The sequence below is a fragment of the Bubalus bubalis genome, chromosome 5, assembly GCF_019923935.1.
Source record: "Bubalus bubalis isolate 160015118507 breed Murrah chromosome 5, NDDB_SH_1, whole genome shotgun sequence".
Lineage (NCBI taxonomy): Eukaryota > Metazoa > Chordata > Mammalia > Artiodactyla > Bovidae > Bubalus > Bubalus bubalis.
In genome coordinates this window covers 39,683,740-39,700,996 of record NC_059161.1, presented here as the reverse complement: position 1 = coordinate 39,700,996, position 17,257 = coordinate 39,683,740, and the positions used below count along the sequence as shown (strand labels likewise).

The 17,257-nt window shown below is 39.5% G+C and overlaps 1 protein-coding gene across 10 annotated transcripts in view; it reads right to left on the bottom strand.

Annotated features, from left to right (window-relative positions):
* The window catches only part of VPS13D (vacuolar protein sorting 13 homolog D), a 274,134-nt gene that overhangs the window by 135,649 nt on the left and 121,228 nt on the right, over positions 1–17,257 (bottom strand). For all 10 annotated transcript variants that reach the window (XM_025285916.3, XM_025285915.3, XM_025285913.3 and 7 more), the window contains 4 exons: positions 14,804–14,934; positions 11,750–11,925; positions 6,542–6,665; positions 5,511–5,746 (listed from right to left, as the gene is read on the bottom strand). In XM_025285916.3, coding sequence (XP_025141701.3) covers positions 5,511–5,746; positions 6,542–6,665; positions 11,750–11,925; positions 14,804–14,934 — 667 coding nt within the window. The remainder of the gene's footprint in view (positions 1–5,510; positions 5,747–6,541; positions 6,666–11,749; positions 11,926–14,803; positions 14,935–17,257) is intronic.

Below are 17,257 nucleotides of genomic sequence, written 5' to 3'. Positions count from 1 at the left end.
GGAGGAGGAGGGAACGACAGAGGATGAGATGGCTGGATGGCATCACCAACTCGATGGACATGAGTTTGAGTGAACTCTGGGAATTGGTGATGGACAGGGAGGCTTAGCGTGCTGCAATTCATGGGGTCGCAAAGAGTTGGACATGACTGAGCGACTGAACTGAACTGAACTAACTATATTTTAGGGCATTTTGATGAGATTTTATTTAAATTAGTCTCCTATTCCATTAATCTCTATCATTAAAAAGGGACTGAAAAATTCAGAGTTAAAAATTAGCTTTCATGATATCAAAAGCACAAGTAAATAAAAAAAATTGATTTCAACAAAATTAAAAACTTTTATCCTTCCAAAAGACATTACCAAGAAAGTAAAAACACAACCCACAGAATAGAAGATAGTTGCAAATCATGTATCTGATATGGGATCTGCACCCATATTACATAAGGAGCTGTAAAATTCAAGAATAAAAAGGAAAAAAAAAAATCAAATGTAAAAATGGGACAAGGATTTGAACAGACATTTCCCCAAAGATATACAAATGAGGAATTCCCTGGTAGTCCAGCAGTTAGGACACAGATCTTTCACTGCTATGGCCCAAGTGGCCAGGGTTCGATCCCTAGTGGGGGAACTCAGATTCACAAGCTATGTAGCATGGAAAAAAAATAGATATACAACTGACCAATAAGCACATGCTAAGATCTTCAATATCATTAGCTAGTATAGAAATGCAAATGAAAACCACACTGAGATACCACTACCACTACTTAGATACCACTACTTAGTAGAATTGTTAAAATTAAAAAAAAAAAGTGGAAAACAAGCATTGAGGAAAATGTAGAAGAAACAAAACCCTTACACATTGCTGGCAGGAATATAAAATGATTCAGCTGCTGTGGAAAACAGTACAGCAGTTCCTCAAAAGGTAAACAAAGAATTACCATAGAACCCAGAAATTCCACCCCAAGCAAGGTATACACACCAAAGAATTAAAACAAGTACTTAAATACATGTACAGGCATGTTGATTGCAGCACTGTTCATAATAGCCAAAAATAGGGACAAAACAAATGCCCATCAAAGGAAGAATGAACAAAGAGAATGTGGTATAGATGTACAATGGAATATTTACTCAGCCATAACAGGAACGAAAAAGTGACCCATGCTACAATGTGGGTGAACCTTAAAAACATTATGCTAAGTGAAATAAGCCAGTCACACAAGGTCAGATATTTTATGATAATTTATGTGAGATATCTGGAATAGGTAAATCCTTAGAGACAAGAACGCACATCTGTGATTTTCAGGGCCTGGAAGAAAAGGTTTACTGGGCAGTAACTATTTAGGGTTTGGAGTGATGGAACTGTCTTGGAATTAGAGGTGGTAGCTGTACATCATGAATACATTAAATGCCACCAAACTCATCACTTTAACAAATGGTTAATTTTACAGTTTATGAACTTCGCCTCAATTCAAAAAAAAAAATCCTAGTCTCTTTTCTCATCATTTAGTTCTCAAATATGCAAAGAAATAGGATCCACTACATTCCAAAATATAGTTCAACCTCTCAGCACACTAGATTCCCAGAAACTTCTCTTTTTATCTATTCATATCTGCTCAACCTGTGACACTCCTAAGTCTCCACTAGGATTCTTCAGTTAAAGAGCTTAGTAACTACTGGACCATAAGGAAGTATAGAGAAAAACATGCATAGCAACCAGATTAAGGACTGGTTTTTCAGGCACTAAAACCTTATCAAAGCAAACATGCCCATTCATATCATTATTAGTGAAATCTGGGGTTTAAGCAGATGAGAGAGATGTTGCACAGACTCAGACATTTTCTTGGGGGCCTCAGGCACATATAAAAATATTTCATAAGCAAAACTATTCAGGACATTTTGGAAATAAATACGACTTTAAATGTATTGCTCACCAGGTGACTTATATTTGGAATGCTAAAGATTCGGGTATTTTCCCAGTTTCTTCATGGATCAACTTTAAAACGGGCCCTGTGATCAGCACAAAAACAACTGTATGTATGTGTGGGGGAATGACTACTCTTGAAAGCCTAATATTCTGAATCTCTATGTCCTATCAATGTATCAATCTAACAGAATTAGAACAAGCTGACTATTCCTTGCTTTTTTTTCTTCTAAATACAACTAACTAATCAGACAAACAATGAAGATCATATCATAATTCTGAGCCAACTGTAATTGCTGTCAAGTTAAACTCCTCTGCTTGCCTTTCGGTGACTATTAAGAAGACCCTGAAGCGTTAATCAGTGTTTTCAAAGGGAGAGGAGGATCAGAACAGTGAGTCCGGTAATTATGGATGAAGATTCAGTTCAGTTCAGTTGCTCAGTCGTGTCTGACTTTTTGCGACCCCATGAATCGCAGCACACCAGGCCTCCCTGTCCATCACCAACTCCCGGAGTTCACTCAGACTCACGTCCATCGAGTCAGTGATGCCATCCAGCCATCTCATCCTCTGTTGTCCCCTTTTCCTCCTGCCCCCAATCCCTCCCAGCACTGGGGTCTTTTCCAATGAGTCAATTCTTCCCATGAGGTGGCCAAAGTACTGGAGTTTCAGCTTTAGCATTACTCCTTCCAATAAACACCCAGGGCTGATCTCCTTCAGAATGGACTGGTTGGATCTCCTTGCAGTCCAAGGGACTGTCAAGAGTCTTCTCCAACACCACAGTTCAAAAGCATCAATTCTTCGGCCCTCAGCCTTCTTCACAGTCCAACTCTCACACCCATACATGACCACAGGAAAAACCATAGCCTTGACTAGACAGACCTTTGTTGGCCAAGTAATGTCTCTGCCATACAGAGACATTACTTTGCCAACAAAGGTTCGTACAGAGACATTACTTTGCCAACAAAGGTTCGTACAGAGACATTACAGATATTGATTCCAGCTTGTGCTTCTTCCAGCCCAGCGTTTCTCATGATGTACTCTGTATATAAGTTAAACAAGCAGGGTGACAATATACAGCCTTGATGTACTCCTTTTCCTATTTGGAACCAGTCTGCTGTTCCATGTCTAGTTCTAACTGTTGCTTCCTGACCTGCATACAGATTTCTCAAGAGGCAGATCAGGTGGTCTGGTATTCCCATCTCTTTCAGAATTTTCCACAGTTTGTGATGATCCACACAGTCAAAGGCTTTGGCATAGTCAAGAAAGCAGAAATAGATGTTTTTCTGGAACTCTCTTGCTTTTTCCATAATCCAGGGGATGTTGGCAATTTGATCTCTGGTTCCTCTGCCTTTTCTAAAACCAGCTTGAACATCTGGAAGTTCACAGTTCATGTATTGCTGAAGCCTGGCTTGGAGAATTTTGAGCATTACTTTACTAGCGTGTGAGATGAGTGCAATTGTGTGGTAGTTTGAGCATTCTTGGCATTGCCTTTCTTTGGGATTGGAATGAAAATCGACCTTTTCCAGTCCTGTGGCCACTGCTGAGTTTTCCAAATTTGCTGGCATATTGAGTGCAGCACTTTCACAGCATCATCTTTCAGGATTTGAAACAGCTCAACTGGAATTCCATCACCTCCACTAGCTTTGTTTGTAGTGAAGCTTTCTAAGGCCCACTTGACTTCACATTCCAGGATATCTGGCTCTAGGTGAGTGATCACACCATTGTGATCATCTGGGTCGTGAAGATCTTTTTTGTACAGTTCTTGAGTGTATTCTTGCCACCTCTTCTTAATATCTTCTGCTTGTTAGGTCCATGCTATTTCTGTCCTTTATCGAGCTCATCTTTGCATGAAATGTTCCCTTGGTATCTTTAATTTTCTTGAAGAGATCTCTAGTCTTTCCCATTTCTGTTGTTTTCCTCTATTTCTTTGCATTGATCACTGAGGAAGGCTTTTTTATCTCTCCTTGCTATTCTTTGGAACTCTGCATTCAGATGCTTATATCTTTGCTTTTCTCCTTTGCTTTTTGCTTCTCTTCTTTTCACATCCTCCTCAGCCATTTTGCTTTTTGCATTTCTTTTTCATGGGGATGGTCTTGATCCCTGTCTCCCGTACAATGTCACGAACCTCCGTCCATAGTTCATCAGGCACTCTGTCTATCAGATCTAGTCCCTTAAATCCATTTCTCACTTCCACTGTATAATCATAAGGGATTTGATTTAGGTCATACCTGAATGGTCTAGTGGTTTTCCCTATTTCCTTCAATTTAAGTCTGAATTTGGCAATAAGGAGTTCATGATCTGAGCCACAGTCAGCTCCCGGTCTTGTTTTTGCTGACTGTATAGAGCTTCTCCATCTTTGGCTGCAAAGAACAGAATCAATCTGATTTCGGTGTTGACCATCTGGGATGTCCAAGTGTAGAGTCTTCTCTTGTGTTGTTGGAAGAGGGTGTCTGCTATGACCTATGTGTTCTCTTGGCAAAACTCTATTAGCCTTTGCCCTGTTTCATTCTGTACTCCAAGGCCAAATTTGCCTGTTACTCCAGGTGTTTCTTGACTTCCTACTTTTGCATTCTAGTCCCCTATAATGAAAAGGACATCTTTTTTGGGTGTTAGTTCTAAAAGGTCTTGTAGGTCTTCATAGAACTGTTCAACTTCAGTGTCTTCAGCGTTACTGGCTGGGGCATAGACTTGGATTACTGTGATATTGAATGGTTTGCCTTGGAAATGAACAGAGATCATTCTGTCATTTTTGAGATTGCATCCAAGTACTGCATTTTGGATTCTTTTGTTGACCATGATGGCTACTGCATTTCTTCTGAGGGATTCCTGCCCACAGTAGTAGATATAATGGTCATTTGAGTTAAATTCACCCATTCCAGTCCATTTTAGTTCGCTGATTCCTAGAATGTCAACGTTCACTCTTGCCATCTCCTGTTTGACCACTTCCAATTTGCCTTGATTCATGGACCTGACATTCCAGGTTCCTATGCAATATTACTCTTTACAGCATCGGACCTTGCTTCTATCACCAGTCACATCCACAACTGGGTATTGTTTTTGCTTTGGCTCCATCCCTTCATTCTTTCTGGAGTTATTTCTCCACTGATCTCCAGTAGCATATTGGGCACCTACCGACCCGGGGAGTTCCCCTTTCAGTATCCTATCAATTTGCCTTTTCATACTGTTCATGGATGAAGATTAGTCAGTTTCAAATAAGGAAAGAGGTAAAACAAATAAAAAAAAGCAGCAAGAAGTTTAAAAAATGCATAAGAAATATCACCATAAAGCAAGAGAAAATGAAGCTATTATAATAACAATGCCCAAAGACAGTTGTTAAATACTAGAACGGATTATTGGGAAGCTCTTTAAAAAGAGAAGACTCTTGGCTCTTTGGATAAATTTTACTCTAGCCAGAAGACAAAGGCTTAGACAAAAGAGCTCTCAAGATAAAGTCTGAGCCTAGGATTTGGTAAAGAATGGAAGGAATCTTCCTTCATCCCTCAGCCTTCTGAGAACTGATTAAAGTTTAAAACCAGTTAATAATTAGAGCTTTCTGCTTTACAAGAACAGTAATTTAACCCAGACCTACCCAGAGAACGTGTATGTAGCAGCAATGTAAATGAAATTTTCATAATAAAGCTGCTGGTTATCCTGGAAATCATTCATGTTGCAGCTGATCTCAGAGGAACCTGCCCCTTTAACAGTCAGAGTGATAAAAGGTGGCAGGGTGGGTTCATCCCAGGCATAATCCAAGGACGTCATGGGCTTCACTTCAGTGCGGAGCCTGGGCTCAGCGACACCATGCTGAGTGAAGACAACTGGGACCTATAGCAACGGCAGAGAATAAGGAGAACCTTCATTCAGAGGGGTGATGCTGGAAAATGATTCAGTGCCTCTTAGGTTTCAGAGCTTTCCCAAATGAATGCTATACAGGGTACAAAACCACAAGTAAGGCTCAACAGCTGGCCTCTTCAAATGCCTTTCTAATCATCTTCAAAATTGCAAAGAGCCCACCAGTTAGAGGACATGGGCCACAGTCTGTTGGGTAAAAGGTTTTGAGAAGCTTTGCCATACCAAATACCTAGAGAAAGCAACTCTGTTCTTTCAGGGGCATCTAGTCTCACCCCACCATGCCCAGGATACACTATGAACAAAGAAAGGAACAAAAATCTTGGAATTCAGCTATGGAAAGTTACAAATGATAAGACCTAAGGCATAATTTAAAATAGAATCTAATAACCTCCATCTTGGCTGCACTTGGAAGATTCAGAAAGGAGCTCACTGTTACTAAGGAACAGTAGAACTGCCCATTCTACTGGGCATTTGTCAATCTGATTCTGATTTCTCTGTTTATATAGAATGTCTGCAGAGGGCCCCATGCTAACCAAACCATCTGGTCAAAGTAACTTTTGGGAGCTGAGAAGTCACTTCTGGACAAGGCTGCCCAGCAATCAAAATAACCAGCAGAAACCACCTCCCAATGTTAAGGATTTCGAGACCCCTGTGTAGCTTCTTTCAAACCCAGGTTTACAATGCTTTTTATCATTATCTTAAGTGTAGTATGTACTCCACTTTCCCACATATGAAAGAGCCAAACTGGCTCTCAACTCCCCTTGATACCTTAGAAAAGTTGTCAATTCGGAAAGGAGGGGGTAACTGATCTGTATCACTGAAGGAGATCCTGTAGGTAGCTCCTCGGAGAGTAATTTCCACACGCAGGAAGAAGCATTTTCCCAGAGTATCTCTGCAGCAAAAGGAAACCATGGAGGCTGCATAAAATGTAGGGAACAAGTTCCCAACTCACTTTCTTCTCATACTTCTCACAATTACCACTGTGTGTTCTTTACAGCATTTAAAAAGTAGAAACTAACAGTACAATCACAAAATAAAAAAGAAATCATTCAAGCAACTTTGAACAGATGCCATAACTATATGGTATCTACAAAGTTTACTTGGGGTTTGTTTGGGGTCATAGTGTCAGTGCAACAAGTGAGTAAATATTGGTTGAACCACATAAAATTGTTGATACTAGACTACTTTTGACCTAGAAAAGAGAAATGTCACATGGTTCAAACTAATATGTTGATGTTATTGATAAACAGAGTTCACACTGTAGGATAAGGGAAGATGAGGAAGAATCCTGTGGAATGGAGGTACCAGATGCAATCATAATGTGTATGTGAGTGTGTGTGTGTGTGTGAGTGTGTGTGTGTGTGTGTGTATTTAAACATAGACAAACCACTGTAGAGAATGGAAAGCTCTTCTTTATGGAAGAATATCAGTTAATAAATACAGAAGACATATAAGAACCAGAAATCACCATTTTGCAATAACTAATGTAATAACCGATTCAGGTGAGAACCACCAAACCACTGACTGAAAGGTTTTGTGAAAAGTGAACATATAAAAAGGTTCAAATTATCCCTACCATGAACTAGTGTTGTTTACAAAGAAAAGGTGACTTTACCATAGAGAGACCTAGTGGACAGCACCTAAACCAAATGATGATCGAATTTAACAACATCAATAATGGAACCAACAGACATCACAGGCTTCCTGACATGATGCAATGGGAAACATACACCACCGCAGAAGTAATGTTCTTACCAAAAATGTCAGGCCCAAACTTAAATGTAGAAAACCATGAGAAAAGTCCAGAAAACAAAACATTCTATATGAAACTGGCTTGGACTCCAAAAATGTCAACGTAAATAAAGACAAAAAAGGAAAACTGAGACAATGACCATTCTAGATTAAAGCAGATGAGACACACCAGCCAAATAAAATCCATGATCCTTCACTGGACCCCAGATCTGGGGAGCAGGGTTACTGTGAAGAACATTTTAAAGGACATTTTATACATTTAAAAACATAATATTAAATTTCTTCAGTGTGTAGAGGTAGGTGACAAATTTTTTATGTCTGAAGTATTATGATGATTTCATTTTACTTTTAAATGGTTTAGGAAAAAACTATGCATATGAGTACATGTGGAGAGAGAACAAGAACAGAGCAAATGTTGAAAAGCAGGAAATGTAGGTAAAGAAGGGGTGTCTTTGTACTACTCCTACAAGTTCTCTGTGGGTTTAAATTGTTTCAAAATGAAAACTTGAGGAAAGTAAAGGAAACATCTGGCCCAGGTCCCTGCTCAGTAGTTTAGGGCCACACACTGAAACTATTTCAAAAGGATTAACAAAGGTATCATCCACCCCCACGCTCCACACCTTTCTTTTCTTCTTCTTTTAAGTAATCATGAGTAACTTTTCTGTTTAATTCTGAATTGGCTTCATACCACACAACAGACCTGGGCTGCCTTCACCAAAGCAGCGTATAAATCAATGGTGGTTTTAGCTGCAAATTCCTCACCTTGCCCACCCTCACCCCAACCTTGTGGGGAACATATGACATTATGAGACAGGAGTTCTGGTTGAAGTCAGGATGAGGGCACTGGGGCCCTGTCCACTTCACTCACTTGGCCTATAAAGTCACCTCCTTAGACCCCTATGAATTCTAGGAATACAGCTTGAAAACCACTGTGAAAGGAAAGGAAAGGATAGTGAAGTCGCTCAGTCGTGTCCGACTCTTTGCAAACCCGTAGACTGTAGCCCACCAGGCTCCTCCGTCCATGGAATTCTCCAGGCCAGAATACTGGAGTGGGTTGCCATTTCCTTCTCCAGGGGATCTTCCCGACCCAGGGATCAAACCCAGGTCTCCCGCATTGCAGGCAGACACTTATACCAGATGCAATTAACTCTAATAAGGATCAGGGCAAAAGATACATAAGAAAGGCACATCATCAACAAAAACAAAATCAAAGAAAAACCTCAGATAATGCATTTTTTTTTAAAAAGTCAAATATAAATATTACTTTGAATCATCTATTAATAAATTAGACATTTTTGTTTCCTTACAGTAGTGTTCTCCAAAGAGAACTCACCATAAGATATAAATAATTAAATTTTGCTTCTAAATGTGTTGAATTAGCACTGATTTCAGTCTCTTTGGCTTCAAAAGCATTTGATGCAAAACATTAAAGAAGACAGAAACAAACAGAAAGACATCCCATGTTCATGGATTTAGAAGACTTAATATTGTCAAGATGTCAGTGCTACACAAAGTGGATCTAGAGATTTAATATAACGCTCATCAAAATTCCAGCTGTTTTTTTTTTCCTCCAGAAACAGAAAAATTTATCCTAAAATTCAGATGGAATCTCTAGGAACTCCATGTAGCCAAAATAATCTTGAAAAAGAACAAAGATGGAGGTCTCACACTTCCTAATTTCAAAACCTATTACAAAGCTACTATAATCACAACAGTCTGACACTGGCAAAAAGACAAAATATGAAGGAACAGACTAGAAAGCCTGGAAATAAACCCTCACATATAGGGTCACATAATTCTTGACAAGGGTGTAGAGACCACTCCATAGGGAAAAGAAAAATTTTTCAACAAATAGTATTGGGAAACTGGATATCCACAAGCAAAAGAACAGAGTTGGACTCTTGTTGTTCAGTCACTAAGTCAGACTGTCTGACTCTTTGTGACCCCATGAACTGCAGCACACCAGGCTTCTCGGTTCTTCACTATCTCTCTGAGTTTGCTCAAACTCATGTCAATTGTGTCAGTGATGCCATCCAACTATCTGATCCTTTGTCACTCCCTTCTCCTCTTGCCCTCAATTTTTCCCAGCATCAGGATCTTTTCCAGTGAATCAGCTCTTCACATCTGGTGGCCAAAGTATTGGAACTTCAGCTTCAGCAACAGTCCTTCCAATAAGTACTCAGGGTTGATCCTTTAGGACTGACTGGTTTGATCTCCTTGCAGTCCAAGGGACTCTCAAGAGTCTCCTCTAGCACCACAGTTTGAAAGCATCAGTTCTTCAGCGCTCAACCTTCTTTATGGGCTAACTCTCACATCCATACATGACTACTGGAAAAATCATAGCTTTGATTATATGGACCTTTGTTGGCAAACTGATGTCTCTATTGGACTCTTAACCTTGTATGAATACAAAGGGATCAAAGACCTATATAGAAAAGCTAAAACTATAAAATTCTCAGAAGAAAACATAGGGGAAAAGCTTCAAGACACTGGATTTGGCAATGATCTTCCACACAACACAAAAAGCACAGGAAACCAAAGTTAAAATAGGCAAGCTGGACTCTATCAAAATTAAAAACTATACACCAAAGAATACAATCAACAGAGTAAAAACACAACATATGAGTGGGAGAGAATATATGTAAATCATATATCTCTTATATCAGACTCTAGGGTTGCAGAGAGTCAGACACTTAGAATGCATGCATGTATATATATCTCATAAGGGGTTCGTATCCAGTATATATAAAGGATTCCTACAACTCAACAACAAAAATCCAACTCAAAAACAGGCAAAGGACTTGAACAGACATGTCTAAAAGGATGTACAAATGGCCTACAAGCACATGAAAAGAAGCTCAGCATCACTAATCATTAAGGAAATGCGAATCAAAACCATGGGCTACCACCTCACACCCATGAGGATGGCTACTATCAAAAAAGGAAAAATAACAAGCGTTGGTACAGATGTGGAGAAACTGGATCCTTGTGTGCTCTTTACAAGAATGTAAAATGGTGAAATATAAATGGTGAATGTAAAATGGTCCCACTGTATAGCACAGTGAACCATATTCAGTATCCTGTGATAAACCATAATGGAAAGGAATATGAAAAAGAACATATATATCTTGTTTATATAACTGAATTACTGTGCAGTATAGCAGAAATTGACACCACATTGTAAATCAGCTATACTTGAAGAAAAAATGAAACAGAATTTTACTGCACTAGAGAGAAATAAAAAGTAACAAACTAAATGTTGCCACACACACACACAAATAGAGTTCTGACACATGTTACAATGTGAATGACATTGAGGACATTATGCTAAGTGAAATAAGCCAGTCACAAAAAGACAAATATTGTATGATTTCACTTATCTGAGGTACCTAGAGTAGTCAAATTCATAGAGAAAGGAGAACAGAAGTTGCCAGGGATTAAGAAAGGGAAAATGAGGAGTTCTTGTTTAGTGGGTACAGAGTTTCTGTTTTGCAAGATGAAAAGAATTTAGGAGACTACACAACATGAACGTACCTAACACCAGTAAAGCTAAAAATGGCTAAGACAGTAAATTTTACTTTATGTACCTGAGTCACACGAAATAATGTCTGGGTCTTTATGTTATGCTATCTTTCTCATATGGTATGTGCATTTTACTACAATCTTTTTAAAGTTTAATACATTTTAAAAAAAACCATTGGATGATAAAAAAGAGTCATCTTGTGCTAACTGACCCTGACTTTTGTTGATTTTTCTTAATAAGGATCTAAGGGTCACTGGGTTGGGCAAAGAAGACTAGGGGATTTACTGGAATGGCATCTAATGAGAGAATAGCTTGTACAGTGTGCAAGAATAGACAAAAACATCATCAAAGCTGCCATCTGAATGCAGACAAGAGTTGCGGGCGACCATGAGCTCAGTGCTACTCCCTGGACGTGTGACCTCAGATGACAGCAACTGCACAATGGTCAAAATTGTCAACACCCCCTTTTAGCTCATTCCATCAAAAGGTTCATTCCTATCTGCCTAGTCTTTGCAGTTTTAAGACCTTTGAGTCAGAAACATATGTGCCCATTTCATCAAGAGCAGTCTTACTAAAAGTAACTACTTGCTATTTACAACTTTATAAATATTTGAAATTTATATGGTATTTACAGCTTACTATTTATATTGCCGTACCTCAAACAAGACTACTTGTTGACTAAATATAGTCTCTGCACTCACCTCATGTTGATATGGAAGGAATTATTTTTGTTGACTTCGAAGCCTCCAGACCAAATACAATTGGGAACATCCATCAGTCGGACACATAACAGCTGATCATAGTCATTCCGAGGCCAATGGAACACCACACTGGAACCAGGAAGCGTGGAAATGTAACCTTCAGGATTGGCTGTTCCCTAAAACACGGTATCACTGGCTTTAGTCAAAAGTCAAGTCAAGATGTAAATGTTTACTGAGAATCTGTCTATTCTGAGCCTTGCCCTCCACCAGGAGCTGTTTAGGGCACCAAAGGCCCAAAATGGTTCAGTTCAGTTCAGTTGCTCAGTCGTGTCCGACTCTTTGCAACCCCATGGATTGCAGCACACCAGGCCTCCCTGTCCATCATCAACTCCCAGAGTTTACTCAAACTCATGTCCATTGAGCCCGTAATGCCATCCAACCATCTCATCCTCTGTTGTCCCCTTCTCCTCCAGCCTTCAATCTTTCCCAGCATCAGGGTCTTTTCAAATGAGTCAGTTCTTTGCATCAGGTGGCCCAAGTACTGGAGTTTCAGCTTCAGCATCAGTCCTTCCAATGAACACTCAGGACTGATCTCCTTTAGGATGGACTGGTTGGATCTCCTTGCAGTCCAAGGGACTTTCAAAAGTCTTCTCCAACACCACAGTTCAAAGCATCAATTCTTCGGCGCTAGCCTTTATTTACAGTCCAACTCTCACATCCATACATGACTACTGGAAAAACCATAGCCTTGATTAGACGGACCTTTGTTGGAAAAGTAATGCCTCTGCTTTTTAATATGCTATCTAGGTTGGTCATAACTTTTCTTCCAAGGAGGAAGCATCTTTTAATTTCATGGCTGCAATCACCATCTGCCATGATTTTGGAGCCCAAAAAAATAAAGTCTGACACTGTTTCCACTGTTTCCCCATCTATTTCCCATGAAGTGATGGGACCAGATGCCATGATCTTTGTTTTCTGAATGTAGTGCTTCAAGCCAACTTTTTCACTTTCCTCTTTCACTTTCAGCAAGAGGCTCTTTAGTAATTCTTCACTTTCTGCCATAAAGGTATCATCTGCATATCTGAGGTTATTGATATTTCTCCCGGCAATCTTGATTCCAGCTTGTGCTTCTTCCAGCCCAGCGTTTCTCATGATGTACTCTGCATAGAAGTTAAATAAGCAGGGTGACAATACACAGCCTTGACATACTGCTTTTCCTGTTTGGAACCAGTCTGCTGTTCCATGTCCAGTTCTAACTGTTGCTTCCTGACCTGCGTACAGATTTCTCAAGAGGCAGGTCAGGTGGTCTGGTATTCCCATCTCTTGAAGAATTTTCCATAGTTTACTGTGATCCACAAAGTCAAAGGCTTTGGCATAGTCAATAAAGCAGAAATAGATGTTTTTCTGGAACTCTCTTGCTTTTTCGATGATCCAGCGGATGTTGGCAATTTGATCTCTGGTTCCTCTGCCTTTTCTAAAACCAGCTTGAACATCTGGAAATTCACAGTTCACGTATTACTGAAGCCTGGCTTGGAGAATTTTGAGCATTACTTTACTAGTGTGTGAGATGAGTGAAGCTGTGTGGTAGTTTGAACATTCTTTGGCATTGCCTTTCTTTGGGATTGGAATGAAAACCGACCTTTTCCAGTCCCGTGGCCACTGCTGAGTTTTCCAATTTGCTGACATACTGAGTGCAGCACTTTCACAGCATCATCTTTTAGGATTGGAAATAGCTCAACTGGAACTCCATCACCTCCACTAGCTTTGTTCATAGTGAAGCTTCCTAAGGCCCACTTGACTTCACATTCCAGGATGTCTGACTCTAGGTGAGTGATCACACCATTGTGATCATATGGGTCGTGAAGATCTTTTTTGTACAGTTCTTCTGTGTATTCTTGCCACTTCTTAACGGCTTCTGCTTCTGTTAGGTCCATACCATTTCTGTCCTTTATTGAGCCCACTCTATATGAAATGTTCCCTTGGTATCTCTAATTTTCTTCAAGAGATCGCTAGTCTTTCCTATTCTATTGTTTTCCTTCTATTTCTATTTCTTTGCACTTTTGCAAAGAAAGTGCATTGAGGAAGGCTTTTGCATTGAGGAAGGCTTTCTTATCTCTCCTTACTATTCTTTGGAACTCTGCATTCAAATGGGTATATCTTTCCTTTTCTTCTTTGCTTTTTGCTTCTCTTCTTTTCACAGCTATTTGTAAGGCCTCCTCAGAGAGCCATTTTGATTTTTTGCATTTCTTTTTCTCGGGGATGGTCTTCATCACTGCCTCCCATACAATGTCAGGAATCTCCATCCATAGTTCATCAGGCACTGTCTATCAGATCTAGTCCCTTAAATCTATTTCTCACTTCCACTGTACAATCATGAGGGATTTGATTTAGGTCATACATGAATGGTCTAGTGGTTTTCCCTACTTTCTTCAATTGAAGTCTGAATTTGGCAATCAGGAGTTCATGTTCTGAGCCACAGTCAGCTCCCGGTCTTGTTTTTGCTGACTGTATAGAGCTTTTGCATCTTTGGCTGCAAAGAATACAATCAATCTGATTTTGGTGTTGACCATCTGGTGATGTCCATGTGTAAAGTTTTCTCTTGTGCTGTTGGAAGAGGGTGTTGCTATGATCAATTCGTTCTCTTGGCAAAACTCTATGAGCCTTTGCCCTGCTTCATTCTGTATTCCAAGGCCAAATTTGCCTGTTACTCCAGGTGTTTCTTGACTTCCTACTTTTGCATTCCAGTGCCCTATAATGAAAAGGACATCTTTTTGGGGTGTTAGTTCTAAAAGGTCTTGTAGGTCTTCATAGAACCATTCAACTTCAGCTTCTTCAGCATTACTGGTCGGGGCATAGATCTGGATTACCGTGATATTGCATGGTTTGCCTTGGAAGTGAACAGAGATCATTCTGTCCTTTACTCACATCAAAAAACTTAGTGTTGACAGGGAGATAAGTCATTAAAATTAAACATGACATTCAAATTAAAATGACATTAAAATTCACTGTGCTATTAAATAAGCACTCATCATTCTTCAAAAGCAAGCTGCTTACCTGTCCCCTGGCAAATTCCCTCTGTGCAAATGCAAGCTTGTGGGATGACTTATTATCTAACAGGTAACGGGGGGCAAAGATGACCATACAGGTGTCAATATATCGGCCTCGGCCTTTCTTGACATCAATACCTATGAATAACAAGAACCAGTTCCATGAATTAATCAGAAAGAAAAAAATTATGGTCTAAAAAAAGTAAATAGCTTTCACAATTACTTAGTTTCTCTGAGATAATGATTGTAGCACCCAGAGAGGCTGTGAGGTCTCCTAAGAATAGAACGAAAACAGCAACTATCTTCAAAGTATTATTCTTTATGCCCATTTAGACCTTAAAAAGTCTTGGCAACATCAATATCCCCATAATTCGCAGCTTCTTCATAAAGTGTGTACAATTGTAACAGCAACTAAAACAAACAGGTGTTTAGCTTGGTTTACATTTATGAAGCTGACGACTAACATGGCTTATGTGACACATTTCTCCTTACATACGGGACACAAAATTTCTTCCTAAAGAACATGCCCCTTTTACAACATAGAGGAAAATCTGCGTATTACTTAACTGTATTCTGCAACTGCCCTAAACTCAACTGACTCTTAGTATTTTCTGTCAGCCCAAGAATCCAGCTCAAATATAATGCTAAATACTACTGAATTTATTCCTTCATAAAATAAATGTTTTCAGCACCTAATAGTTACTGTGGGGAAAAAAGACAAACAAAAAACATACCAAGGAAAGAAAGTCATGGTCAATCAAAAGGAAATCTCAAAACACCAAGTTCCAAAGAAAGAAAAATGAAATAACACCATATTATCTCAAAAACTCTGATAATAACTTTTAAAAATCCGAAATTCAATGGACGAGTTCATTCACTCATTCAGACAATGAATAAAGTAACTATATTCAAGGCCTTGGGTTGAACTCTGGTTATACAATGACAATATTTATGGTAAAAAATAATAAAAATAATAATATTTACTGAACTCTTAGTACACATTATACCCTCTACCAAAGGCTCAACATTTAATTCTTATAACAACCTTGTGAGTTAGATATTTTCATTCCTTCATTTTTGCAGATGAGGAAACTAAGGCAGGAAAAGATAAGTGACTTGTCCTTAAGTGACACAGCCAGTAGGTGGCGCAGCTGGATTAAACCCAGGGAGCCTGCCTCGGAGACATACACAAAGGACCCTACTAAAGACAAGTATCAAGAGACCATAAAAAGAGAAGTGACCTTAGGATATGACAATTAGATGTCCCAACATACTTTCAATTATAAATATTCTGATCTGTTAACTCCCTAATTCACTTGTACTAGTGTTTCTTTAATGTAAATCTCAAAAATAGCTGAAAAACTGAGCAAATCACAAAAAATCACTCACCGAAACTCTGTATCTAAGAAATGCTCAGTAATACTGGAACAGTTGGGAAGATCCTCTGGAGAAGGGAATGGCTACCCACTACAGTATTATTGCCTGGAGAATTCCATGGACAGAGGAGTTTGGCAGGCAATGGTGCATGGGGTCACAAAGAGTCAGACACGACTGAGTGACTAACATATTTTCAACACTAAAACTCTGTATCTAAGAAAAGTTCAGTAATACTGGGATAGGGAGATATACCCCCATCACTTTTCTATGATATACAGAAAAGCATTAATTGTCAGAAATCAACCTTATCATATAACAGTTCAGTTCAGTTCAGTCGCTCAGTTGTGTCCGACTCTTTGCGACCCCATGAACTGCAGCACGCTAGACCTCCCTGTCCATCACCAACTCCTGGAGTTTACCCAAACTCATGTCCATTGAGTTGGTGATGCCATCCAGTCATCTCATCCTCTGTCGTCTCCTTCTCCTCCTGCCCTCAATCTTTCCCAGCATCAAGGTCTTTTCAAATGAGTCAGTTCTTTGCATCAGGTGGCCAAAGTATTGGAGTTTCAGCTTCAGCATCAGTCCTTCCAATAAACACCCAGGACTGATCTCCTTTAGGATGGACTGGTTGGATCTCCCTGCAGTCCAAGGGGCTCTCAAGAGTCTTCTCCAACACCACAGTTCAAATGAATCAATTCTTCTGTGCTCAGCTTTATTTACAGTCCAACTCTCACATCCATACATGACTACTGGAGAAACCATAGCCTTGACTAGACAGACCTTTGTTGGCAAAGTAATGTCTCTGCTTTTTAATATGCTGTCTAGGTTGGTCACAACTTTCCTTCGAAGGAGTAAGCGTCTTGTAATTTCATGGCTGCAGTCACCATCTGCAGTGATTTTGGAGCCCCAAAAAATAAAGCCAGCCACTGTTTCCATTGTTTCCCCATCTATTTGCCATGAAGTGATGGGACCGGATGCCTGATCTCAACTAATATACCTATAAGAGGTATATTTGGTATCACAGAAAGAGTCTATAGCATCAAGACTCAATTAAAAAAAATTTTTTTTGTTTCCCTTTTATCTC